This window comes from Pan paniscus, chromosome 2 (genome assembly GCF_029289425.2).
Source record: "Pan paniscus chromosome 2, NHGRI_mPanPan1-v2.0_pri, whole genome shotgun sequence".
Classification (NCBI taxonomy): Eukaryota; Metazoa; Chordata; class Mammalia; order Primates; family Hominidae; genus Pan; species Pan paniscus.
In genome coordinates, this window is record NC_085926.1 from 58058375 (window position 1) to 58085815 (window position 27441).

Sequence of the window (27441 nt, forward strand, 5' to 3'; positions counted from 1 at the left end):
TGAACTGCTGACCTTGGGTGATCTGCCCACCTTGGCCTCCAAAGTGCTGGGATTACAGGTGTGAGCCACGGCGCCCAGCCTTTTTTTTTTTTTTTTTTTTTTGCTGAAGTTTCACTTCTGTTGCACAGGTTGGAGTGCAATGGTATGATCTTGGCTCGCTGCAACCCCTGCCTCTGCCTCCTGGGTTCAAGGGATTCTTCTGCCTCAGCCTCCCGAGTAGCTGAGATTACAGGCGTCTACCATCACACCTGGCTAATTTTTGTATTTTTAGTAGAGACGGAGTTTCACCACATTGGCCAGGCTGGTCTCAAACTCCTGACCTCAGGTAATCCACCTGCCTTGGCCTCCCAAATTGCTGGAATTACAGGTGTGAGCCACTGTGCCCAGCCTAGTTTGGAATTCTTCATAATAAAAAGTTTTTTAAAAAGGTAATATTTGGACTTCTGCTCCTGGGAAGATGGAATAGGACTTTTCCTAATTCTTTCTTCTAACTACAACTAAAACCCCTGGGCTATACATAAGGAAAACACAGGGAGCCTCTGAAAAAGGACGAAGCAGACCAACGAGGGATCTTGGGACTCGAGGAATGACACAGTACTGAGTTCCTTGGGTTTACTTTGCTTTATATATCCCAGACTTGGAGCCAAAGAAAGAAGCTGACAACCTGAAAATGCCAGTGGGCACAAACACAGAAAGTGCCAACAAAAGCTCCCCTCTCCAGCCAGAAGACCAGGAAAGGGCAGCCCAGTGAGGCAGAAAACTTAAAGAGTCACTGCTCTACTCCAGGTCCACACCATAGAAAAAACTATGCAGCCCCACACTTACACCCGCAGAGGTGAATGGGGAGCCTAGGCTTTGACAACAGTCTAGCAATAAGGAAGCCACTCTCTGGGGCCATGGAGGAGCAGTAATGAGGCACTCCTACTTCCTGCAGCCGGAGCTCCCACCTCCACGCACCAGTAATGAGCCCCCCAATCTTGAGCATCAGTGGAGGTTGAGTGGAGAGCCTAGACTTCTTCCCCCACCGTTATTAACAAGGTGTGTACCCTTCCCTCCCCTGCCAGAGTGGTATCATAAAACGCCAGCTACAACAGAACATTTACAGAAGACCCAGAGTCTCATTACATGATACCCCAAATATCCAGTTTCAAAAAAAAAAATCACTTGCCATACCAAGAACCAGGAAGATCTCAAACTGAATGAAAAAGACAGTTGATGCCAACACTGAGGTGACAGAGATATTAGAATCCTATGACAAAAATTTTAAAGCAGCCATTAAAAAAGGCTTCAGTAGCCAGGCGTGGTGGCTCACTTTGGGAGGCTTGTAATCCCAGCACTTTGGGAGGCTGAGGTGGGCAGATCACCTGAGGTCAGGAATTCGATACCAGCCTGACCAACATGATGAAACCCAGTCTCTACTAAAAATACAAAAAATTAGCCAGGTGAGGTGGTGGGCACCTGTAATCCCAGCTACTCGGGAGGCTGAGGCAGGAGAATCGCTTGAAACTGGGAGATGGAGGTTGCAGTGAGCCGAGGTCATGCCGTTGCACTCCAGCCTGGGCAAGAAGAGTGAGACTCCATCTCAAAAAAAAAAAAAAAGGCTTCGGTAGGCAATTAAGAACAATCATGAAAAAAATGAAAAAATTAAAAATCTCAACAAAGAAATACAATGTCCCAGCAAAATAATAATAAAAATTTAGGAGATAAAAAGAATGAAATGGACATTTTAGAATTGGAAATTGCAGTAGCTGAAATAAAAACTTATTGGATAAGCGCAATAGCAGGGTGGAAGGACAGAGAAAAGAATCCTTCAACTGGACAACAATTGGTTGTTTTGTTCTGAAGTGGAGTTTTGCTCTTGTCACCCAGGCTAGAGTACAGTGGAGTGATCTTGGCTTACTGCAACCTCTGCCTCCTGGGTTCAAGCTATTCTCCTGCCTCAGCCTCCCTAGTAGCTGGGCTTACAGGTGCCCACCACCACTTCTGGCTAATTTTTTTATTTTTAGTAGAGACGTAGTTTCACCCTGTTGGCCTGGCTGGTCTTGAACTCCTGACCTTAGGTGATCCACCTCGGTAATCCACCTTAGGTGATCCAAAGTGCTGGGATTACAGGTGTGAGCCACTGCACCCGGCCTCTGTAAGCTTTTTTCTGTGTTTAAAACTTTTCATTTTTGTACTTTTAAAACTTCTTTTTTTTTTTTTTAAACACACACATTAGTCTAGACTTACACAGGGTCAGGATCATCATTATCACTATCTTCCACCTCCACATCCTGTCCCACTGTCCCACTGGTAGGTCGTCAGGAGCAGTAATGTGTGGAACCGCTGTCTCCTATAATAACAATGCCTTCTTCTAGAATATTTCCTGAAGGACTTGCTTGAGGCTGCTTTACAGTTAACTTAATTTTTAAATAGAAGCTGCACACTCTAAAATACAATGATAAAAAGTATAGCATATTAAATACATAAACCAGTAGCATTGTCATTTATCATCAAGTATTATGTATTGAACATAATTGTCTGTGCTATATATGTTTCTATGGCCGGTAGCCCAGTGGGTTTGTTTATACCAGCATCATCACAAATACATGAGTAATGTGATGCGTTACTGTGACGTCAGTAGGCAACAGGAATTTTCTGGCTCTATTTATAATCTTACGGGACCATCATTGTATGTGTGGACTATTTTTGACTGAAACTTTATTATGTAGCAAATGACTATATTAGCAAATAAAATTGAGCTGTATATAATGAAGAAGTACGTATTATAACCAAGTGGGGTTTATTGCAGGGATGCAAGGCCTGGTTCACTATTAGAAAATCAGTCAACAGCCGGGCTCGGTGCCTCATGCCTGTAATCCCAGCACTTTGGGAGGCTGAGGTGGGCAATGGGTGGATCACGAGGTCAGGAGATCAAGACCATCCTGGCTAACACGGTGAAACCCTGTCTCTACTAAAAATACAAAAAATTAGCTGGGCGTGGTGGTGGGCGCCTGTAGTCCCAGCTACTCGGGAGGCTGAGGCAGGAGAATGGCGTGAACTCGGGAGGCAGAGCTTGCCGTGAGCCGAGATTGTGCCACTGCACTCTAGCCTGGTCGACAGAGTGAGACTCCGTCTCAAAAAAAAAAAAATGTCAAATAGTAAAGATACCACCTCTCCTCAAATTGTCATTCAGGTTTGATGCAATTGTTGTCAAAATCCCAGCAAGAGTTTTTGCAGATAGCAAGAAGATTATTATTTTAAAACCTATATGAAAAGGCAAAGGAATTAAAGTAGCAAAAACAATTTTGAGAAAGAAGTACAACATGGAGGAATCAGCCTTCCTGATTTCAAGACTTACTGTATAGCTACAGAAGTCAAGATTTTGTAGTATTGGTCAAAGGATAGGCATTATAGATCAGTGAAACAGAATTGCAGCCCCACACAAATATGCACAACTGATTATTGACAAAGGTGCAAAGATAAGTCATTGGGGTAAAAAACCTTTTCGGCACATGGTGGCAGAGAAATTGAACATCCCTAGGCAAAACAAAGCAAAAGCAAACCCCAAACCAAAAAACAAAAAACCCATATAACTATAAAACTTTGAGAAAAAAACATAGAAGAGAATCTTTGAGATCTAGGGCTAGGCAAATAGTTCTCAGATTTGAAACCAAAAACATGATCCATTAAAAAAAAAATAAGTTGGACTTCATCAAAATTAAAAACTTTTTAACGTTTTAAGAAGGATGGTCTGTCTCAAAGACTCAACATGGTACATGGTGGTTGGCCTTTATGTGCTGTTGAGGGTTTTCCTGCATTGAAGGGTGCACTCCTGGGTCACCTACTGTCCTGCAAGACAAGCTGTCTTAGCCCTCACCCTATAAAAGCCACCCGGACACCGTCTCAAAGAGAACTCAAAATGTTGCTGAGACTGGGATCTGGGGGCTGGATTTTACTTTTACAAACAATTTAAAACTTTTTACAGTTAGGAGGATGAATATACAGGCTAAAGACTGGGAGAAAAAATTTGCAAACCATATGTCCAACAGAACACTAGTATCTAAAACATGTAGAAAGAACTCTCAAGTCTTAGTCGTCAAAAAACAGACATTTAACCAAACAACCCAATAAGAAAATGGGCAAAAGACATAAACAGTTTCTGCTGAAGAGAACGTCCATATTGACAAAAAAACACATCGAAATTTGTTCAGTATCATTAACCATGGGAAAAATGCAAATTAATCCTAGTACACACTATCAGAACAGCTAAAATAAAAAATATTAATACTGATAACACTAAATGCAGAATGGATGGAGAGAAACTGAATCTGGATCACTCACTCATACATTGCTGGTGGGAATGTAAAATGGTGTAGCTACTTTGGAACACTGTTTGGTAGTTTCTTAATAAAGAAATAGGCTGGGCACAGTGACTCGCTTCTGTAATCCCAGCACTTTGGGAGGCTGAGGCCGGAGGATCACTTGAGCCCAGGAGTTTGAGACCAGCCTGGGCAACATAGGGAGATTGCATCTCTACAAATAATTTTTAAAAATTATACAGGTGTGGTGGTATCCACCTGTGGTCCCAGCTACTCAGGAGATTGAGGCAGGAGGATTGCCTGAGCCTGGGAGGTCGAGGTTGCAGTGAGCCGTAATTGTGCCACTGTGCTCCAGCCTGGGCTACAGAGTGAGACTTGGTCTCAAAACAAAAACAAAAACAAAACCTCAAAAAACAGTACATGCAACTACCATATGGCCCAACAATTGCACTCCTTGGCATTTATCCCAGAGGAATGAAAACTTACTGTATAGGAGAGCCACTGTTTTTCCTTCTATAGTCTCACAGCTAAAGAAAAAAAACTTTTCTCATCTTCTCTACTACTTCTCTCAATATTTCACTTCCGGTCAGCAAAATCTATGGATTTCTGTCCCCCATACTGACAAGTTCTCCAATTTTATGTGGACAACAAGTAGGTGTCCTATAATCAATTCCCTTCAATTCTGACACTATCTACCTGAAGTTAGTGCAGACGCCATTAAGGGCTCAGTCCCTCAAAACTGCCCCTGACTTCAGAGGCCAGTCAGAAGTGGTGGGTCCTCAGGCAACCCACAACTTCTGTCCAGGTTTGCTACAAATCAGAAGGTCCCATTACCCCTTCCTCATGTTATGTTATTTGCTAGAGTGGCTCACAGAACTCAGGGAAACACTTACCTTTAGCAGTTGTGTAGTGAAGGATATGATAGAGGATACAGATGATGCCCCAGATGAAGAGGTGCACGGGGCAAAGTTTAGAGGGGTTTTGAACACAGGAGCGTCTGTCCCCATGAAGTTGGGGTGGGCCATCCTCTTGGCACATGGATGTGTTCACCAACCCAGAAGCTCTCTAAACTCCATACTTCAGGGATGTGGAGGCTAAGTCACGTAGGCGTGATTGACATTAACTGAGACTACAGTTCCTCTCCCTTCCCTGTAGGATGGGGAGTGGGGCCGAAAGTCCTAAGCTTCCGATCGTGACTTGGTCTTTCTGTTGATTAGCCACATCCTGAAAGCTATCTGGGAGCCCACTAAGAGTTGCCTGATTAGAACAGAAGATGCTCTTGTCACCAAGGACATTCCAAGGGGTTTAGGAACTCTGGAACCAGGGGCAGAGACCTATATATATATATAATTTCTTACTATTTTATACTTATATTCACACACACACACACACCCCTATGCACAGATGTTTACAGCAGCTTTACTGGTAAGAGACAACTAGAAACAACCCAGATGTTCTTCAGTGGGCGAATGGTTAAACTGTGGTACATCTATACCATGGAATATTAGCTACTCAGCAATAAAAAGGAAAAAAACCATTGATAGAAGCAACAACCTGGGTGAACCTGTAGACAATTATATGTAGTGAAAAAGGCCACTCCTAAAAGGTTACATAGTTATGATTCCATTGATGTGACGTTACCGAAATAATAAAATTACAGTGTGGAGAACGGGTTAGTGGTTATCAGGGCTAAGGAGAGTGTGGGTGTGGTTATGCAAGGGCAGCAGGAGGGCTCCCTGTGCTAAAGGGAATGTTCTCTATTTTGATTGTATCAACGTCAATACCCTGGTTGTGAGATTGAGTCATAGCTTTTTACCGTGTTACCACTGGGGAAACTATTTTGAGATGGAGTCATGCTCTGCCGCCTAGGATGCGATCTGGGCTCACTGCAACCTCCACCTCCCTGGTTCAAGCAATTCTCCTGCCTCAGCCTCCCAAGTAGCTGGGATTACAGGCATGTGCCACCACGTTGTATTTTTAGTAGAGACGGGGTTTCACCATGTTGGCCAGGCTGGTCTTGAACGCCTGACTTCAGGTGATCCACCTGCCTCAGCCTCCCAAAGTGCTGGGATTACAGGCGTGAGCCACTGCTCCCAGCAAGGGCATTGTTTCTTACACCTACAGGTAAAATCTGTCTCGATGAATTTGCTCGATCATCTTAAAATAAAAAGGTTAATTAAAAAAATGATTGAATGTAATTTTTTAAAATGTCAGGCAATACAATAAATGCTGTTTAATGAGAAATAAGCTTTGCTCCTCCCTGCTGTGTTACTTCCATCAAGGCAAGCTCTGCTACTACTTACTAACCACATTATTTCCACAATTTTATATAGACTCCTGACTGAGGTTCTCTGAATATCAAAATTGGATATTACTTCAATAACATGGGCAAAATTAAGGCTTTCGACCTGCCTGATTTTCCTTGTCAAGGCAGTTTGTCCCCATTTCCCACATGGGATCTGCAGGGCTGGGTCCCATCTCTCAGTTCCCTGAAAGAGATGCAGTGGGCGATGGCTCATGACACACCCTCGCCTGGCTTCTAACGTGTCTGTGTAAACCTGTGGCAGGAATCGAGCCCACTGGAAACATGGTGAAGCAGCCAGCCAAGTTCACTGTGGACACCATCAGCGCCGGGCAAGGAGACGTGATGGTGTTTGTTGAGGACCCAGAAGGGAACAAAGAGGAGGTATGTTGGAGGATGCTGCCTCTCCTTTCCAGCACCTCATGGAGCTTTTGGGGCTTGTAATGAGGCCGGGGACTGTGCCTCCATTTCCTCATTTCAGCTCACAACCAAAAGTGTTTTCTACCAAAAGGATACTGAGGCTTATAGCTGTTAAAGTAACCTGCCCAAGAGCTGAGCCTTGAAATCAAATTTAAATTGATTGCCAGGGACACAGTGTTTAATGAAATAAAGGATACTTTGGATTTAGCAAAGGTGCCTTGTCAGTTGAGGTTTATGTATGTATTTATTTATTTATTTATTGAGACAGAGTTTCACTCCTGTTGCCCGGGTTGGAGTGCAGTGGCACAATCTTGGCTCACGGCAACCTTCACCTACTGGGTTCAGGCGATTCTCCTGCCTCAGCCCGGCTAATTTTTGTATCCCAAGTAACTGGGATTACAGGAACCTGCCACCACGCCTGGCTAATTTTTGTATTTTTAGTAGAGACAGGGTTTCACCACATTGGCCAGGCTGGTCTTGAACTCCTGACCTCAGGTGATCCACCTGCCTCTGCCTCCCAAACTGCTGGGATTACAGGTGTGAGCCACTGTGCCCAGCCTCAGTTGAGGTTTTATATACTGATGGCCAGAATAATAAGAGTCTTGCCCTGCTCTCTTCCCACATTGGCCATTCTTTGGTTCCTCCCTCAGAGCCTTTGCACATGCTGTTCTTTCTGTCACTTATTTTTGTAGGACCATATTTTATTCTTGGCATTTAGCATAATTTGCAATTCTAAGTTTACAGATGGATGGTCCATTTCCCCCACTGGGGCAGGGATTGTGTCTGACTTGCTCATGTTTTATTTTTAGTACCTAACACTGGGCCCTGCATTTCATAAGCTTTCAATGAACTATTGAGTGGATAAAGGTTTAAGTTTCTTGCTTCATATTCTCTCTTACCTAGAGAGTGCCAGCCTGACACTGGACACTGGAGAGTCCTGACTCTGTTATGCCTCTGTGCTGCGTGGTTTTGTTTCTGTGACTTCAAGCAGTTTCTCTCTAGGGGCGTTGTGCAAGAGGGACAGGAGCTCGCCAGCACCTTCAGTGTTCCCGACCTGACAGCTCCTGCAGAACCCCTGCTGACACAGCATGCTCCTTACTCACACCCGGCACCTTTTCTAACTGTTGCCCACCTTCCCTCCTAGGCACAAGTGACCCCTGACAGCGACAAGAACAAGACATACTCTGTGGAGTATCTGCCCAAGGTCACCGGGCTACATAAAGTAAGATGAAGCAGCATGGCCGTGGCTTGGGCTGCTCTGGGGCTAGGAGAAGAAAGATAGCCCGGGAAGAAGAGTGTTTTTCTTAAGTGAATTTCTGATTTTCCTTTCTGATTATAGAAGGATCTATGCTCATGATAGAAAATTGGAATCACTAGGATTCCCTCGACTAGCTAGGATGAGTTGTTTGCAATGTCGTAAGATTTTTCCAACTCCATCTAGGTAACTAATGGTTGCAGCTGTGTGTCTGGAGTGTAGATGCTGTGGTGACTACACTATAGATGGGTTCTTTGTCCTTGATTCTTTTTTTGGAGACAGGGTCTTGCTCTGTCACCCAGGCTGGAGTGCAGTGGTGTGGTCTCAGCTCACTGCAACCCCCGCCTCCTGGGCTCAAGTGATCCTCTCACCTCAGCCTCCCAAGTAGGTGGGATTATAGGCACCCACAACCACTCCCAGCTAATTTTTGCATTTTTAGTAAAGACCAGGTTTCACCAGGTCACCTAGGCTGTTCTTGAACTCCTGACCTCAAACTATCCTCCTGCCTCAGCCTCCCAAAGTGCTGGGATTATAGACATGAGCCACCACACCCTGCTGGCTCTTTGTCCTTAATGCTTTCTTAAGAACTCTCCTTGGAGGTGCTCTGGAGGAGCTGTCAGCATTGAAGGCTGAGGATGGAGTAGTTCAGCTGAATATAGTAGAGGGAAATGGCCCTCTCAGCACCTGGAGAAATGATAGGGATTGAGGCCTCAGGCTCTTTGTCTTGGCAACCTTTCGAGTTCTGTTTGAGATGACATCCAGGTGACCTATAGGGCAAGGGCTGAGAGAGCCTGTCTTGCAGGAGAGTGGGGTGACCCAGGAGTACACTTTTCATTGGAAGAAAGCCCTCAACAGCACATAAAGGCCAATCCCATCATGTACCTGCCCAGACTTTGGAATACAGACTGTACTCACCACCTTGGGCTTTAGTGAATTCACCTGGAATGATGGCCTTAGCGTTCTCTTAGACTCTTAGACTATGATGCATTTGGAGTAAGTGCTCTTGAAGGGAGCATTTATAATGTAATTAATTAATTCCAATCAAGTATAGGTTCACATGAAACCCAACCCAATTACCCCCCAAAAATTTCAGAGATGAGAACAGTGACTCAAGTTTTAGATGGAAATCATTCTACTTTGTCCCAAATCCATGTATCTAAGAATGATCTTCGTCCCTTGAAAAAACAGTTTGGCTGTGGATTTGAAATCCTGGAACTGCGTATTTTATTCTGAGGGATAGTGGCCCATTCAGCCCCCGAAAGGACTCAATGTCCAGAGATTGAAATTTGTTTGTTTCCTATTAAAGAGACTAAGTGTATATAAGGTCAGCATTTTTATTTTGCTAAAGGTGTGATGTCCCAGACCCAGCTGTATGGCTGAAGGGGCCAGGTGGGAGTCCCATTCAGGCTGTTAAACTTGGTTCCAGGGCTCCTTATTCTAGACACCTTGTGTGTGCCATCATGGGAGGGTAGGAGAGGTGATCATCAATGTATGTGGCTTGATGTCAGTCTTGCTGGGCACAGAGAAGTGATTATGTATTTCTCACCTATCTGTCACCTATAGGTCACAGTCCTCTTTGCAGGACAGCACATCTCCAAGAGCCCATTTGAAGTGAGTGTTGACAAGGCCCAGGGAGATGCCAGTAAAGTCACTGCAAAAGGTCCAGGGTTGGAAGCTGTAGGGAACATCGCCAATAAGCCCACCTACTTCGACATCTATACGGCAGGTAACGTGCCTCTCCTCCATGGATCTGACCTTTGCGCTTTCTTCCAAAGGCTGAAATATAATCCTCGGGGACTTGAAGGCCTGACCTTTTGTCTTTTAAATCAAATAAATAATCACAAAGACAATTTTTTCAAATGTGTTATATTAGATTTTTCAAAACCAGCTTTTCTTCTCTAAAATACTCAGGCTTCACTTGAATAAGACATACTTCTTGAATTGTCGGCTTCTTTTCCATGTAGTAAATAGAAAATGCAGAAGAAGGAAACATTCAACCATAAACTCTTCAACCCCTAGAAAATAGTTGTTAACATCTTGGTGTGGACCTCTCTGAGGGCCTGTCTCCTGTTTGCTTGTTTTGTTGTTGTTGTTGGGGGAACAGAGAATGACTCTATTGCCCAGACTGGAGTGCAGTGGCGTGATCTTGGCTCAACGCAACCTCCGCCTCCTGGGTTCAAGCGATTCTCATACATCAGCCTCTCAAGTAGCTGGGATTACAGGCGTGCGCCACCATGCTTGGCTAATTTTTGTATTTTTTTTTAGTAGAGACGGATTTCACCATGTTGGCCAGGCTGGTCTCGAAATCCTGACCTCAAGTGATCCACCCACCTCGGCCTCTTGAAGTGCTGGGATTACAAGCATGAGCCACCACACTGGTCCTGTTTGCATTTTACACTCAGCAGCAGTGAGCTTTCAGAGAGGGTGACTTGGGCTCATGGAATGCTTGCTTTCTTGTAGGAGCTGGTGTGGGTGACATTGGTGTGGAGGTGGAAGATCCCCAGGGGAAGAACACCGTGGAGTTGCTCGTGGAAGACAAAGGAAACCAGGTGTATCGATGTGTGTACAAACCCATGCAGCCTGGCCCTCACGTGGTCAAGGTCTTCTTTGCTGGGGACACTATTCCTAAGAGTCCCTTCATTGTGCAGGTTGGGGAAGGTGAGTGCTGGGCCGCTGGCCACATGTGCTTCTCATAGGGAAGCTGACTGCACAGCTGGGCAGGGAGGCCAGGAAAACAGTCAGGGCCCAACATTGACCTTACGCCTATCCCTTTTCTGCCAGGGCTACTTCAGCAGTAAGTGGCTTACTTTGTCCTCAATATATTAATATTAATATCTTCTATGAGCCACGCAGAGACCTAAATGCTTTGCTTATATTAACTCATTTACTTCTCTCCAAAACACATGTACAGGAGAGTCATTATCCTCATGGAGGGAGGTGGGACTGAGGCAGTGGGAGGAGTCGGTAGCATAACTGAAGTTAGCAGCAGCAACATGGGCCCTGCAGCCTCCATTGCTTGGCCTTTACTGGCCCAGGCACTTACCATGACTGCATCTAATCATTGCACCAGCCTGTATGTTGCAGGTGCTATTATTATCCCTAGCTTGCAGGTGGAGATGCTGAGGCTTAGATAGCGTTAGGTATCAGTACTACAAGGCATCAGTAGGGCTAGAACCACAGACTCTGTTGGCCTTACCCTTAACTACTCTGCTAAACTCCCTCTGGCGCTGGGGGTACGCATTTTTCTCAAATGTTAGACTCTCTCCCTCTGACTTTGTTGCCCCTTTTTTTCTGTTTTGTTTTGTTTTGTTTTGTTTTCCAACTGTACTACCTTTTCTAACCCACACTTGCCTTTCCCTGTTCTGTCCTCTGAATCTGCGTCTGCAGACGTGGCTTCCTCTTCCGAATCCTACCTCTGGGCCAGCCTGGACCCTGAAGCTGTTGGCTTCCTAGTTGAGACCACTGGGCCAGAGGCCTCTTGCTTGGTAAGGGCTGGTTGGGTGGGACTTCCTTGCCAGTTCTTTGTGTTGCTTGTGAATGTTAGCTGGGCCCGTGCTCTGTGTGATTTTAGGAAACTCTGTGCAGGTGTTATTATTACAGCCTGTCCAGCCGGAACCCAAACCCACTGTCTAATTGCCTTTAAACACATCTAGGGCTTTTTTAGATGGTGAAGGAGCTGGTGGTGCCCTTCAGACTCTAGCCCCATTTAATGTTTATATGAACTCAGCAATTACTCTTTTGATGTTGAGACTGTTGCACATGTTCATAATTTCCATGAGTGTGTGTGTTTCTTAAGACACATTAAAGCCCTCCGAGGAAGTCCTGTCATTGTATTGTGACTTACTTCTGGTATGACCAACTTTTCTCCCCTTGACAAAGAAAAAACAGGCAAAAAAAATTCTAACATATTCCTAAGCAAAGCTCTTTTTTACATAAGAGAGCATTTTGAATAGCTTTCCTAATTCTACTACTGTTTTCCAACCTTTCCCCACTCGTGGACTTCCTTTTTCTTTTCTGGCCTGTACATCCTATACTATTTAGCATTTAATGAATAACCTTTTCCTTTTAATTTACTAACATCCTCTCTCCCACCTAAATGATTTTATATATGTAAAAAAAAAAATATATATATATATATATATATATATATATATGTATATTTGCAGGGGCGCGGTGGGAAGGATACAGGGTCTTACTCTGTCTTTTGGGCTGGAGTGCAGTGGTACCATCATGGCTCACTTGTAGCCTCGACCTCCCAGGCTCAAATGATCCTCCCACTTCAGCCTCCTGAGTAGCTAAGACTGTAGATGTGCGCCACCATGCCTGGTTACATTTTTTACCCTTTTTTTTTCTTTTTCTTTTTTTTTTTTGTTTTGAGACAGAGTCTCACTCTCTCACCCATGCTGGAGTGTGGTGGTGTGATCTTGGCTCACTGCAGCTTCTGCTTCCCTGGTTCAAGTGATTCTTGCCTCAGCCACCTGAGTAGCTGGGACTACAGGTGCACACCACCACGCCTGGCTAAGTTTTTTTGTACTTTTAGCAGACACAGGGTTTCACTGTGTTGGCCAGGCTGGTCTCGAACTCCTGACGTCAAGTGATCCACCTGCCTCGGCCTCCCAAAATGCTGGGTTTACAGGCATAAGCCACCATGCCTGACCTAATTTTTCTTTTTTTTGTAGAGGTGGGGTCTCACTCTGTTGTCCAGACTGGTCTTAAACCCCTGGACTCAAGCAATCTCCCCACCTCAGCCTCCCAAAGTGCTGGGTTTACAGATGTAAATTATTTTATGTTAAAAGAAACTTTATATCACTTTCACAATGGAAAACTACAGTCACTTGCCATAAAGTGCCACCGTAAGCTTATGTTCATCCATAAACCATCTAAAATCATCTCTAACTCCAAGGGTATGTGTATGACTCTTTGGGAAGCAGTTGTTTGCCAAATAGCCAGCTAAGGCCATTGCAGGAAGGAGGAACCAGAGGAGGAATTACCTTCCGTCTGTGGAGTAGAGTCCCGTCTTCTGGAGTCTGTGACCTTCCTGTATAGAGATTTGTCAAATTTGCAGTGTTAGATTTGGAAAGGAAAAGCCACTTAATAACATGACATTTTCCCCACTAGTCTCCCGTTTCTATTTACTGAAAAGGTTGTCCGTGCTGGGCAGAAGATTTATTCTAGGGCATAAAGGTATCTTTTATCAACCTCTAGATACCATGGAACAGTAGTTCTGTGGACATTTCAAGTAAGGCATATTAGAAGCTATCTTTGTCCTTAACTTTTAGACTTACAACTTTAGGTTTTCAAGCTAGATCCGGAAATGAAATCAGCAGTGGTGTTTACTGCTAATTATTGCCTTTATAGCCACCCACATTCTGAAGGCCTTGTAACAGACAGCACGAAAAGATTGGTCTGCCTCAGCCAAAAAGATTGGTCTGCCTCAGCCAAGGTTGGGCTGAACTGGTCTCTTTCCAAGCTGTGTTGGTTGTTTTTGCCTGGTTGTTCAGGCGGAAGAAAACAACATTTAGACACTTAAAAATGGCTGACCCAGGTTTTGGAACCCAGACAGGCATTTTCAAGTACTGCATTTTCCAAGAAGACTTGAAAAAGTCCAGTCTATCCAATTACTGAGCCCTTGAGTATGGCAGTGAGGTTTGAATAATGTCCAGCACTCGGCCTTAACTCCCTTTCACAAATGAAAGGTTAAATGCTGGAAGCAGGAGCACAGCATGGATTTGCTGTGCTCTCCTGTTTTCTTTGCCAAAGTCACTTTTCTCCAGTCCTTCTGTGGTGTGACTGGACAAAGTTATATTGTGTCTGTATTTGCTAGCCTGGTGTGCTCCCTGAGTGGGACCCCTGGTCTTGGGCAACTACTGCATACTATTTGTGCAAAGCAAATATTTTCTTGGCGGGTGGCTCCAGGTTACCTTGGCTTTCACGACTCTGACTAAAGAATGAAAGATTGAATTGATGTCAAAACTGTGCTTGCAGCCTGCAATCCAAATGCCTGCCGGGCCAGTGGCCGAGGCCTACAACCCAAAGGCGTCCGTATCCGGGAGACCACAGATTTCAAGGTTGACACCAAAGCTGCAGGAAGTGGGGAGCTCGGTGTAACCGTGAAGGGTCCTAGTAAGTGTTCCTTTGTTTCTCTATCTCAGGTGTGATTTTGGCTAACTTTGCAGCCATGGCATATGGATTTCATCCCACGGCCAGTTGTCCTCAATAATCCCAGAAGGCTATGTCAAGGATTTGAGGCTATCTGGGCTCCTTGGGGAAGACAGCAGTGATTGATTAGTAATGTCTGCCCTGGATGCGGACAGTGGGTGGCTTGACAGCTTTACATTACATCAAGACTTCTGGGAGTAGAAAAAGCAGTGATGTAAAGGAGTTGGGGAAATGCTGCTGTTGGAACAAGTGGCTCATTTTTTGTTTTAGACATCTGGGCTCAGAGAGGAAGGCTCTTGCCTAAGGTCATACAGCTTTTGTAATCATCTGAGCTGGAATTCAAGCACAGTCTCCAAAGCCAGTGATTTTCCCACTACAGGTTACATTTTATGGAGTATGAAATTATGTCAAGTACTTAATTACTATGATCAGTGCTTATAGAAGGAGAATAAAATTCCCTAAGATTAAGTTTTCTTTGTAGATAAATGCCATTTGTGGAGGTACAGGTTAAACCCTGCAACCCATTCTCTCTCCCTCTTTTGGGGAAGGAGACAGCAGATGTGGGGATGGGTGTCTTCACTTTTTTCCTTGGAACAGAGAAGCATTTCAGCACTTCTAGTCTCGGGTGTAGCAGCCTTTGGTGGTTTTACTCCCATGCCTGTGGAATCTTGAGCTTCCTGTACCAGGATTGCTCTTACCCTCTGTGTTCCCAACAGGCTGGGGCAGGAGCATTCTGAGCTCCAGAAAGTTAATATTTGACTTCACAGCACCAGGCTTTGGGTCAGGCTGTGCCCTGAGGGTAGCCGAGGTTCTAGACTGCCCAGACCTGGAGTCAAGCTGCTTGGGGGCTGTCTTCCGTCCCAGATTATTCCAACAGGAGCCAAGGAGGGTGTGTGTGTGTGTGTGTGCGCGCGCGTGCGCACGGCTCTGCATGCGTGCATGCATGTGTGTATGAGTGCGTGTGTGTGTGTTTTCTCCCGACCTTGAATACTTGCTTGACTCAACGGCTTTCCTGGCCAAACCTCAGGGCTCAACACAAAACAAGTTCCTGCCTGATGGCTGGGTTTGGAGTTTGCAGCGTCACATCTAAAACCTGTCCTCTTGCAGATAGCGTCCGAGGACTTTCTTGCTTTTGTTGTCCAGCTTTAGATGGAAAAGTATACGCTGGAACACTGAACCTAAAACTCATACCAAATACTTCTAAAGGTTTACTTCTTCCCCAGTTTTTGTGGGGGACTGGGAAGGGTAGCTATGATTATTGGGAAATATTGAAATGTGACTGGATTTATCTTTACGCAGGCCCAGGGAGTTCAGGACCTCAGGGCCCCTCGTAGCCAAGCGAGATTTCTAAAGCCAATTAGCTGGGAAATCCTCCATTTCCTCATACCTTGAAGCAGAGATGGCTGTGTTTTTAGCTTTGAAGTAATCTCCCAGGCTTTGAGGGGAGAGGTCCCATACTCTGGGGCAGCCCACTTGGTTTTTATGTATGGTTTATGTTTTGTCAGTGTGGCTGCCTCTCTGTTCTTGTCCTTTTGATTCTCATTTTGGGCCTAGGATTGTGTTGGAAAGATTATCTCCTTCCTTCCCACAGAGGGTCTGGAGGAGCTGGTGAAGCAGAAAGACTTTCTGGATGGGGTCTACGCATTCGAGTATTACCCCAGCACCCCGGGGAGATACAGCATTGCCATCACATGGGGGGGACACCACATTCCAAAGAGGTGAGGCTCCTGCTGCAGAGGGGTCTTCTCTGGAGGGTGCTCGGCCCAGGGCGGACTCATGGGTGGTTGCTTCCCGGGCTGCAGGAGGGAAAGAGATCTGCTTTGTTGAAAACTTTTTTTTTTTTTTTTCGGAGCAGCACAGACATTTGGCCTGTTCTCAAAAGCAGCAGAGAGTTGCTGTGGTTTTAGCTGACTTGCTTTAAATCAAATGCTGGTGGTTAGGGGCTGGTGGGAGGCAGGGGAGGCAGAAGGAGCAGTTAGAGCAAATGGGCTGTGTGTCTAGATGCCCGCATATAAACTGAGATTCTCTTTTTCAATGAACTCCTTTGTTCATGAATGCCACGGGGCAAAATCTGCCGTGGTTTACATTAAGACCGTCTACGTGAGTGCTGTCAGGGGCCAAGGGACGCAGTCTACAGCTTTGCCTTGTGGGCATTGCACTTGCCCCTCTGCGTTCTGTGTTTTCCAGCTCCCCTGGAGGTGCAACTTTAAACTCCGAATAAATTCAGTTAGCCTTGAGAAATATTTGGGCATTATTGGGTTCCGAATACGTACCACGCTTTTTTTTTTAAGCCTCCCGTGCCAAGGTTACAGCACATTCATTCATGTATGAGATAAAGCCCATTCAACCAAGCTTTCTGGTTATAGCATAAGCAGGATATAGAGTGTGGACTCTGTCACTTTCCAGGGTCATAGTCTGGGGAGGCCTGCACACAAAGGTAAAGGGCCAGGAGGCTGGTGCAAAGCAGCGTGGCTTGAGTGCCAACCCAGTGGCCACCTGAACTCCCAGAAGCAGTCACATTACATTATATTGTTGACATAACAGTAGCTATGGGTGAGAGGCCTGCGGGAGGAAGGGCTTGGCTGCAGTTTGGGATGCCAGATGAAAGGATCAGGCAAGTGGAAAGAATGTGCAAAGGAACTGCAGCTTATGGCTATAGTGACACCTTACTTTACTCTTCTTTGATGCTTCTTCTATTCCTTTCCCTGTAGCCCCTTTGAAGTTCAAGTTGGCCCTGAAGCGGGTATGCAGAAAGTCCGTGCTTGGGGCCCTGGGCTCCATGGTGGGATTGTCGGGCGGTCAGCGGACTTCGTGGTGGAATCCATTGGCTCTGAAGTGGGGTCTCTGGGTAAGTGGACACAGCTGACCAGCATCTTCTGGAGGACTGAGGATTACAGGGCTTTCGGGCTGTGTCAGGCTGGATGTTGGGGCCTTGCCTAGCCTCAATACCTTTAGCTTCCTGGCCTCCTGGCCACCCTAAGCCATCTCTGTGTGCTGCTGTACGTTTGCAGTTGCCTCTGATACCAGCATTCATTCATTCAGGAGACCTTGAGGGCAGAAACCTTATGTGGGTATTGTGCCTAAAACAATGCTTGGAACGTAGTAAACACTTAGCAAATAGTGTTGACTGACCTATATAGTTTAGATGAATGAATGAATGAATTTTGCTGAAATTTGGATTTGGAAGATAAATATTTCCTTTGGAGCACAGCTGAAGTATATTTTAAATACATGTCTAATGTATATATGATCATTTTATATCAGGAGTCAGCCAGCTTTTTCTATAAAGGGCCAGATGGCAAATATTTTCCACCTGTGGGCCTTATGGTCTCTGTCACAGTTATTTGACTCTGCCATTGTAGCCTGAAAGCAGCTATAGGAATACGTAAACAAACGTGTGTGGCCATGTTCCAGTAAAACTTTATTTGCAAAAGTAAGCAATGGGCCAGATGTGGCCTTCAGACTGTAGTTTAGCAACCCGTTTTAGGTAATAGCAATAAGCAAAAGAGAAAAATAAGAAATCACATTTAATTTTCCCTTCTAGAGAGATGATATGAATCGTCTTGTATATTCTTAGTCTAGAGATAATATTAAGTCTTTCAGTTTATCCTTCTAGACTTTTTTCTCTATATATGCATGCAAATATTGATTTGGTACAGAAAATATCTTGGACAAGTCTTTATATCTTTATGTGCAAATATAGGGTATGCCTTCATTTTCCATAGCTTCCATGGAATTCCATTGTATGGCTCTATCCATTGTCAGGCTCTCCAGTTATTTCCAGGGTTTTGCTATAAAAACAGTGCTGACTGTGTATCCTTGGTAATTGCCTTCAGATAAAAACCCAGAAGTGGATTTGGTGGTGCTAAGAGTGGGTGTTGGTTCAAGGCTTTTGCCACATGTTGCCGCATCTCCAGCAGAAGGGTTTGCTGGTTGGACTTCCCCTGTTGGATGATGATAAAATACATATAATGTATTTAATACTGTATGTATCCTGCTGGCCTCAAGTGATCCACCTGCCTCGGCCCTCCCAAAGTGCTGGGATGACAGGTGTGAGCCACCACACCCAGCCCAGGCCTACATTTGAAAAAAAAAAAAAAAACATATATATATATATATGTTTTTTTTTTTTTTTTCCACCCCTTCCATCTCTACTGAAGACTTAATGAGCTTGGTTTTGGGAGAAAGGGATACAAACAGATTTCAATCTTCTGGCCAACACTTGGCTTTTAGGGAGGCAGCGGGAACGAGCTGTCGTAACATAGAATAGGTGCTTTCCACCATATAACCAGGGAGACCCTTCCACCTCCACCCCCTAGGGTTTGCCATTGAAGGCCCCTCTCAGGCAAAGATTGAGTACAACGACCAGAATGATGGATCGTGTGATGTCAAATACTGGCCCAAGGAGCCTGGCGAATATGCTGTTCACATCATGTGTGATGACGAAGACATCAAGGACAGCCCGTACATGGCCTTCATCCACCCAGCCACGGGAGACTACAACCCTGATCTGGTGAATCAGCTGCTGTGCTTCTGTCTTCTTGTCCCTGGCCCCTGGTTCCTAACCCCCATGCCCGAAGTTGCCTTAAGCAGCATGTTGAGAGATGGCAGAGAGGAATCATTTGGATTTTAGGAAGGAAACAGGCCTGCATTTGTTTGTTTGTTTGTTTGTTTTGAGACAGACTCTTGCTCTGTCGCCCAGGCTGGGGTACAGTGGCATGATCACAGCTCACTAGAACCTCTGCCTCCTGGGTTCAAGCGATTCTCGTGCCTTAGCCTCCCAAGTAGCTGGAACTACAGGCACGCGCCACCACAGCCGGCTAATCTTTGTATTTTTTAGTAGAGATGGGGTTTCACCATGTTGGCCAGGCTGGTCTCGAACTCCTGGCCTCAAGTGATCCACCCGCCTCAGCCCTCCCAAAGTGCTGGGATTACAGGTGTGAGCCTCCACACCCAGCCCAGGCCTACATTTGAATCCTGGTAGTATCACTTAGCACTTTTATAGTGTTGGGCAAGTAACTTACCTATCTGACTCTTGGTGTCTTCCTCTATAAGACAGGAATGATAGTATTCTCTGCTTCTAGAGAGCTTCTAGGATGATTCAGGAGGTGGCATGCATAAAGAACGTCTTTAGCTCATGCCTGGCCCATGCAGGGAGCTCCATAAGCTGTTATTTTCTTGCAACTCCGGGGATCATATGTCAGTCTTACAGCCATTTTCTGTATTTATTATTTCAAGATGCTCTATAGATAAAGGATGTTTTTTTCCCCTAGTTCCCTGTCTCTTAAGTTGGAGCAATGTTTCCAAGAGTGTCCTCTCAAGCCCTAAGCAGGCTGATAAGCATCAAGTCTGAGCCAGCCTGGCTGACAGGGAGTTGGCCCCACAGGCCACGTGTGCTACTGTTGGCCCACACGGGCAGCTGTCCATAGGCTGATGTCAGTCTGGGCTGGTAGCTACCCCGTTTTGGCCAAATGCTATTCCTTTGCCCTCTAGGGCAAATGTTGTCCGTGGTAAAGATTCCGAGTCCCCTCAAAGTGGGAACGTTGAAACTGGGCATGACTAGAGGTCTCTGCCCCAGTTGTTAGAAGTTCTTTAGGTCAACTCAGAATAAGGCAGGGAGCATGGGTTGGTTTGGGCATGGTTTTAGAACAGGGGTTTCCAATATTTTGCCTTCCCTGGGCCACGTTGGAAGAAGAAGAATTGTCTTGGGCCACACATAAAATACACTAATGATAGCTGATGAACAAAAACAAAAACAAAAAAAATTGCAAAAAATTTTATAATGTTTTAAGAAAGTTTACAAATTTGTGTTGTGCTGCATTCAAAGCCATCCTGGGCCTCATGTGGGCTTCAGGCCATGGGTTGGATTTGTTTAGAGAGTTTTCTCCCTTATGAGGGAGAGACATTTGTTTTTAAGTTACAACCTACTTCAGCACTTTACTTCCCATAACCAACCTCTTATGTGGATACTGTAAAACCAGACACAGGTCATTTTGTTCTTCCCCCATCCCCTGGTTACCTGTCTTTGTATAAGGGTTTAGTTGGGGCATTACACAGAAAGAGACTTATTATCTGCCTTTGCTTCAGGTTCGAGCATACGGGCCAGGTTTGGAGAAATCTGGGTGCATTGTCAACAACCTGGCCGAGTTCACCGTGGATCCTAAGGATGCTGGGAAAGCTCCCTTAAAGATATTTGCTCAGGTAAATTTCAGGGGGCCACCTGTGCAGGTAATTGTCAGATAACAAGATCTGACCACGTAATGGCAAGTTGCTGAGTCCATCTGATCTTCAGTTTCCTCATCTGCACCATGGAAATGATAAGAAGATTATCTTATAGGGTTATGTGAGGGTTCAGTGAGACTACCATGTAGAGTACTGGGCTTTAAAAAAATTATCTTTCTGATTTATATTCTGTGGAAATGAGGCTTGTTTGTTTCAGGTTATTCTGTAATGTCTTTTGGTGTGGCTGAAGCTGCTGAGGCCATGGGGGGAGATTTGTAAACAAGGATTTAAAAAGTATGTTTATTTAATCTAATTGAATTTGGCCAAAGGACTTAAATGCAGGAATTGAAATTACGAAGCATTGAGTGGCCATAGCTTTGTTTTTGGGCCACTTGCTCTTAATAACTAAAAATAAATAAATGCATGTCATATTTTGTCACTGGTTGTCATCGTGTTGTGAAAATATGGCACATTGTAGTTGGTCCATGAAGTTTTGTTGTATAAGCAACTGGTGACTTGGCTGTCTTGGGAGGCCACAGTGACCCTGTTTGATAGAGACAATGTGAGGGCCACCTCTGGTCCTAGCTCTGGCTTTTTTGCAGGATGGGGAAGGCCAACGCATTGACATCCAGATGAAGAACCGGATGGACGGCACATATGCGTGCTCATACACCCCAGTGAAGGCCATCAAGCACACCATTGCTGTGGTCTGGGGAGGCGTGAACATCCCGCACAGCCCCTACAGGGTAGGTTGTGAGGCAGAATCCTGGCTGTTTTATGGAAATGCCTGGTCATACACCAGGTCTGGGATCCATGCCTGACGGCCAAGGCAGACATATGGAAGGAACCCATCCCTGGTGGGCCTTGAATGATGGAGGGGCCCGAAGGGCAGAATGCTCCAGCCTGCTCAGAAGAACTATTTCTAACAATGTTTTTTAATAGTATTTTACTGGGTCCAAGTGGAGGAGAACTTGATGACCTTCTCCATGTCTTCTCTAGGTCAACATCGGGCAAGGTAGCCATCCTCAGAAGGTCAAAGTGTTTGGGCCAGGTGTGGAGAGAAGTGGTCTGAAGGCAAATGAACCTACACACTTCACGGTGGACTGTACTGAGGCTGGGGAAGGTGAGAAAGGGCTTTGTTCAACCCAGTGATCATTGCTCCTTGGGGAAGGCAGTTCTTCTCATAACGTTTTGAGGGCAATTCCCTTTGAACTGGGAAGTAGTCCATCTGAATAGGTAATCATCTACTGAGCCTCTGAGTCATTCCTTAGTGATATCTTTGCTAATCCATCACCCCTTTCCCCACATCCTTACTCTTTCTCAGGTTTCTTACTAGAAACTTCCCAATTGCTTTTTGGGGGTGTTAACCTGAGCTGGAAGAGATTGCACAGGACATGCTGTTTCTTGTAAGCTGGTGCTAATAAGCTGGTCTGTTCCAGGTGATGTCAGTGTTGGCATTAAGTGTGATGCCCGGGTGTTAAGTGAAGATGAGGAAGACGTGGATTTTGACATTATTCACAATGCCAATGATACGTTCACGGTCAAATATGTGCCTCCTGCTGCTGGGCGATACACTATCAAAGTTCTCTTTGCATCTCAGGTATGTGGTGGGGCCTAGGAGGAGGTGGGTGGAGTAGGCCTGGATTCTCTTTGGCCACTTGTGTGCATGTCTCATCTACTTTTTGGTGTTTTATTAGTATTATTATTTTTGAGATGGAGTCTCACTCTTTCACCCAAGCTAGAGTGCAGTGGTGTGATCTCGGCTCACTGCAACCTCTGCCTCCCAGGTTCAAGTGATCCTCCCACCTCAGCCTCCCAAGTAGCTGGGGACTACAGGCTCATACCACCACCCAGCTAATTTTTTTTAAATTTATTTATTTATTTATTTATTTTTTTTGAGATGGAGTTTTGCTCTTGTTGCCCAAGCTGGCGTGCAATAGCATGATCTTGGCTCACTGCAACCTCCGCCTCCTGGGTTCAAGTGATTCTCCTGCCTCAGCCTCCCAAGTAGCTGGGATTACAGGCCACCACACCTGGCTAATTTTTTTGTATTTTTATAGAAATGGGGTTTCACCATGTTAGCCAGGCTGGTCTCGAACTTCTGACTTCAGATGATACGCCTGCCTTGGCCTCCCAAAGTGCTGGGATTCTAGGTGTGAGCCACTGTGCCTGGCCACTCAGCTAATTGTTTTGCATTTTTAGTAGAGACGGTTGCCCAGACTGGTCTCGAGCTCCTGACCTCAGGCCCGCCTGGCCTCCCAAAGTGTTGGGATTATAGGCATGAGCCACCACATTTGGCCTCCTTTTTGGTGTTTTAGTGACAGGGAAGTTGTCTTGAGAACGCTGCTCAATCGTTTTCTCTCTGGCTCCTTACAACCAAGAAGGAAAAAAAATTTACCCAGAGCTAAATTATTATCACTTTCTAACAAAAGTGAGGCAGTGTGTTCAGTGGTTAAAAGCAGGGGTCTGGAGAGAGACTAGTTTGTAATAAACTTTCATCAATATTTTGGTTGAAATGCAGTTAGCTTCTAGATATGTTCTACTTTGATGCCTTTGAAGCAATGACTGTGGTCTCCACCCTTACATTTTTATAGAGAGAGGTGATTTGAAGTTTCAGGTATGTAATAGTGAAGATAGGGTGAGCAGGATCCTGAAAGAGAGAATTTTGAAATCCTAGGGATTAAAATTAACCTTACATAAAAATGGGAATCTTAGTAGAATGTTCTGTGCCTAAAGGTAGTGGTCTTGACATCCATTTAACCTCTTCTGCCTTTATTCCAATAGTCTGCAACATTCTTTTTGAAGAATTATAATCATTCTGTCTCTGATCACTTCTTGCATTTCCCCAGACCTTAGCTCTCAGCTGTCCCTGGAGGACATTTCCTTCCCCCAGCCCCATGTATTATTGTCGTTTTTGGTTTTATTCTTGTTGGCATTTTTCATCCTGAGTACCCAACATTCAGTATTAAAGGCTCAAAGTCCTCGGGTTTGTTTGTGACATCAGGGATCCAGGCATTAGAGAGTGACCTGTTATAGAAGGCCCTTTCCCGATGCTGGGCCCTTTTGGCTTATCTTACCCTTCTGTTTACCTGTGGTAATAGAAGTCTGCTCGCCACTCGCTAAGTCAGAGTGATGCTAAGGTTCACCCTTTGTTGAAGGCTCCCTGAGCTCTGGCTGTTGCTTCAGGGGCTTTCCTACTAAGACTGTGTCTCTGCTACAGGAAATCCCCACCAGCCCTTTCAGAGTCAAAGTTGACCCTTCCCACGATGCCAGCAAAGTGAAGGCAGAAGGCCCAGGGCTCAGCAAAGCAGGTAAGATGGCACGTCCAGGCTGTCCTGGGCCCCTCTGCCAGCTGGTGGCACTGGGCGTGTTTCATCCACAGCCTTGAGGAACTTCATCTCCACCAACACCAACACCAAGCTGGCAGGTTTTCTGTGCAGCTCTGATGCAGCAGTGGCTGGCCAGGCCCGTTGCTGGCTGTCATAATAGACCTGGTGCTGTTGAACCTGTCTGACGGGTTCTCAAAGTGAAACTACTCCAGCTGGTCTGTCTCCTCACTTCACAGTATATCTTTCCAGGTGTGGAAAATGGGAAACCGACCCACTTCACTGTGTACACCAAGGGGGCTGGGAAAGCCCCGCTCAACGTGCAGTTCAACAGCCCTCTTCCTGGCGATGCAGTGAAGGATTTGGATATCATCGATAATTATGACTACTCTCACACGGTTAAATATACACCCACCCAACAGGTAGGGTCCTTCTCCCCTCTGCTCCCCTGGCCCCCAGCCAGGCCCCTTTCTATGCAGTCTGTGCTGGGTCACTGTGGACACCAAGGGGTGTGAGAGGTGCTCTGCCAAAGTGCTCCCTGATGGGAGGCAGCTCCTGGCACTTTGAACCCCTCTGGGAGCACCTATAGGAAGCCCAATGGGTTCTATCAGGTGAACTGCAGAATTCCCCAAAAGCAAGCAGGAAGCTGGTCCCATATCTCCACCTTTGGTTTGCATTTTATCAGAGAAATGCTCAGTTCTTGATATTCAGGCCCTAATATCTATCTTTCTGTTACACAGGTGCACACGTGTGCACACACACACACATACACACACACACATGCATTCCCTCACGGCCTCACCAGCTGCCTTTTAGTCTTCTCATTAATTACCCACAGAAAAAGAGCTGCTACAGCTTTGTGTTTCCTTCCTGGTCCTTTTAGCTTAGTTTACCCTTTTTATGAGGTGTTGGAATGAGGTCTTTTCTCAAAGAGCCAGTTCAGCCTTTCGTCCCTAAGGCCCAACACACTATTTAGGGCAGCAAATTATTCCCCTTTACAAAATGCAGGATTTCACATGTGATCTTACCATCTAGGCTGGCTTACTCTGATTATTTCAGGCCATAAGGGCCTTAAAACTACCTCTCTGTACAAGTTAATGTTTATTTGTTTAAAAACATTTAAAAAAATTTGTATCGTGGTAAAATACACATAACATAAAATTTACCGTCTTAACCATTTTTAAGTGTATAGTTCATTAGTGTTAAGTGCATTCATTATGTCGTGCACCCATCACCACCATCCATCTCCATAATTCTTTACATCTTGTAAAACTGAAGCCCTGTATCCATTATATTTGTTTAAAATTTTGTTTTGCTTCATGTTCACACCTCTGGGGTCTGGAGAGCAGACATCCTGGCAGAAAAGTCTGGATTTTAATACTTAAGCCTAGTGTTCGAAGTGGTTGTTCCAAGCCTCTGAGATTCCTTTATTCTTAAGGGAAATGATCCTGCTGTGTTTGAAATGCCATTTGTAGGAGAAGAAGGGCAACGCTTTCTGCAGAAGCACTGCTCAGAAGCCTTGCTCCCGTCTGGGTCCTCTCAGCAAGGAGCAGGCAAGAGTCAAGTGGGGAAGAAAGAGGATTATAGTGAGGAAGGGGTCATGGTGTAACTGTCCCCTGAGTTTGGGGGCTGCACTCCCTTGGAGATGGAATCCTTACTGTGAGAACATCCCTGCAGTGGGAGGGATTCCCTGGGTGAAGGAATTCTGTGTGTCGTGTTATAAATGTGGCCCCTTACATCCAGGCTTGCTGCTGTTTGTGCTTTCTTCTTCAAATTTTTATTTTTATTTATTTATTTTTTAGACAAAAGTCTTGCTCTGTTGCCCAAGCTGGAGTGCAGTGGCATGATCTCAGCTCACTGCAACCTCTACCTCCCAGGTTCAAGTGATTCTCCTGCCTCAGCCTCCCGAGCAGGTGGGATTACAGGCACATGCCACCACACCTGGCTAATTTTTGTATTTTTGGTAGAGACGGGGTTTTGCCATGTTGGCCAGGCTGGTCTCCAACTCCTGGGCTGAGGCAATCCTTTCACCTCAGCCTCCAAACCTGCGGGTATTACAGGCATGAGCCACTGCGCCTGACCTCAGTATTTGTCTTTTTGTGACTGATTTATTTTTCTTCACATATGTCCTCCATGTTGTAGCATGTGTCAGAACTTCATTCCTTTTCAAGGCTGCATTCCACTGTATGTATATATGTTTTGCTTCTCTCTTCGTCTGTTTTTTGTTTGTTTGTTTTTTCTTGAGACTCGCTCTGTTCCTCAAGCTGGAGTGGCACTATCTCGGCTCACTGCAACCTCTGTCTCCTGGGTTCAAGTGATTGTCCTGCCTCAGCCTACCGAGCAGCTGGGAGTACAGGCACGTGCCACCATGCCCAGCTAATTTTTGTATTTTTAGTATAGATGTTTCACCATGTTGGCCAAGGTTTCACCATGTTGGCCAAGGTTTCACCATGTTGGCCAGGCTGGTCTTGAATTCCTGATCTCAGGTGATCTGCCCACCTCAGCCTCCGAAAGTGCTGGGATTATAGGCATGAGCCACCGCGCCCGGCCGTCTTCATTTGTTGAAGAACATTTGGGTTGCTTCCGTCTTTTGTCTGTTGTGAATAATGCTGGGTGTACAAATATCTCTTTGAGTCTCTGCATTTAATTCTTGTGATTATACACCCAGAAATGGAATTGCTGGATCATATGGAAATCTCTTTTTAATTTTTTGAGAAACTACTATACTGTATTCCACAGTGGCTGCACTACTTTACAGTCCTGCCAATAGCATGCAAGGGTCCTGGTTTCTCCACATCCTTGCTAACATTTGTTTTTTTTCTGTTTTTTTTTTGTTGTTGTTGTTGTTGTTGATAGTGACCATCCTGTTGAATGTAAGATGGTGTCTTATTGTGGTTTTGATTTGCATTTTCCTAATGATTAGTGATGCTGATCATCTTTTCATGTGCTTATTTGTCCTTTGCATATTTTCTTTGGAGAATTATCTACTTGCCCATTTTTATATCAACCTTCTTAATTTTATGTTGAGTTTTAGGAATTCTCCATGTATTCTGGATATTAATTCCTTATCAGATAAATGATTTGCAAATATATTCTGTCACTCCTTGGTTTGCCTTTTCACACCGTTAACAGTTCTCGTGTGCAGGTTATAAACGTGGCTTCTTATCTCCAGACTTGCTCTTCCTGTGCTTTAAAATCAAAAATCCAAAACAAAACATTCATTATTAGTAATGATAAAACTAACACTTTTATAGATAGAGCATTCTTTTCTCATCAGGCCACTCAATAGTAAGTATGTAATTATTTTCCTGCTGATGGTTCTGAGGGTTGGTGGGAGCCTTACTACTGGGTGCACCACCCTAAATCTTCTTTGTTGCCAAATTCTCCGTATTCTTTAGGAGAAGGCACCAGAAAGCCATAGCTGTCTGTGTACAATGACTAGGATCACAAGGTCAT

General features: G+C 45.1%; 1 protein-coding gene across 6 annotated transcripts in view; it reads left to right on the forward strand.

The window, feature by feature from the left end:
* FLNB (filamin B) overlaps positions 1 to 27441 on the forward strand; it is a 163912-nt gene that overhangs the window by 79651 nt on the left and 56820 nt on the right. For all 6 annotated transcript variants that reach the window (XM_034956737.3, XM_055110993.2, XM_055110994.2 and 3 more), the window contains exons 5-18: positions 6869 to 6987; positions 8168 to 8245; positions 9842 to 10004; positions 10739 to 10936; positions 14264 to 14401; positions 16029 to 16155; positions 17149 to 17285; positions 18757 to 18950; positions 20525 to 20638; positions 21262 to 21405; positions 21659 to 21782; positions 22099 to 22259; positions 23880 to 23970; positions 24238 to 24407. In XM_034956737.3, the coding sequence (XP_034812628.1) occupies positions 6869 to 6987; positions 8168 to 8245; positions 9842 to 10004; positions 10739 to 10936; positions 14264 to 14401; positions 16029 to 16155; positions 17149 to 17285; positions 18757 to 18950; positions 20525 to 20638; positions 21262 to 21405; positions 21659 to 21782; positions 22099 to 22259; positions 23880 to 23970; positions 24238 to 24407 (1958 nt within the window). The remainder of the gene's footprint in view (positions 1 to 6868; positions 6988 to 8167; positions 8246 to 9841; positions 10005 to 10738; positions 10937 to 14263; positions 14402 to 16028; positions 16156 to 17148; positions 17286 to 18756; positions 18951 to 20524; positions 20639 to 21261; positions 21406 to 21658; positions 21783 to 22098; positions 22260 to 23879; positions 23971 to 24237; positions 24408 to 27441) is intronic.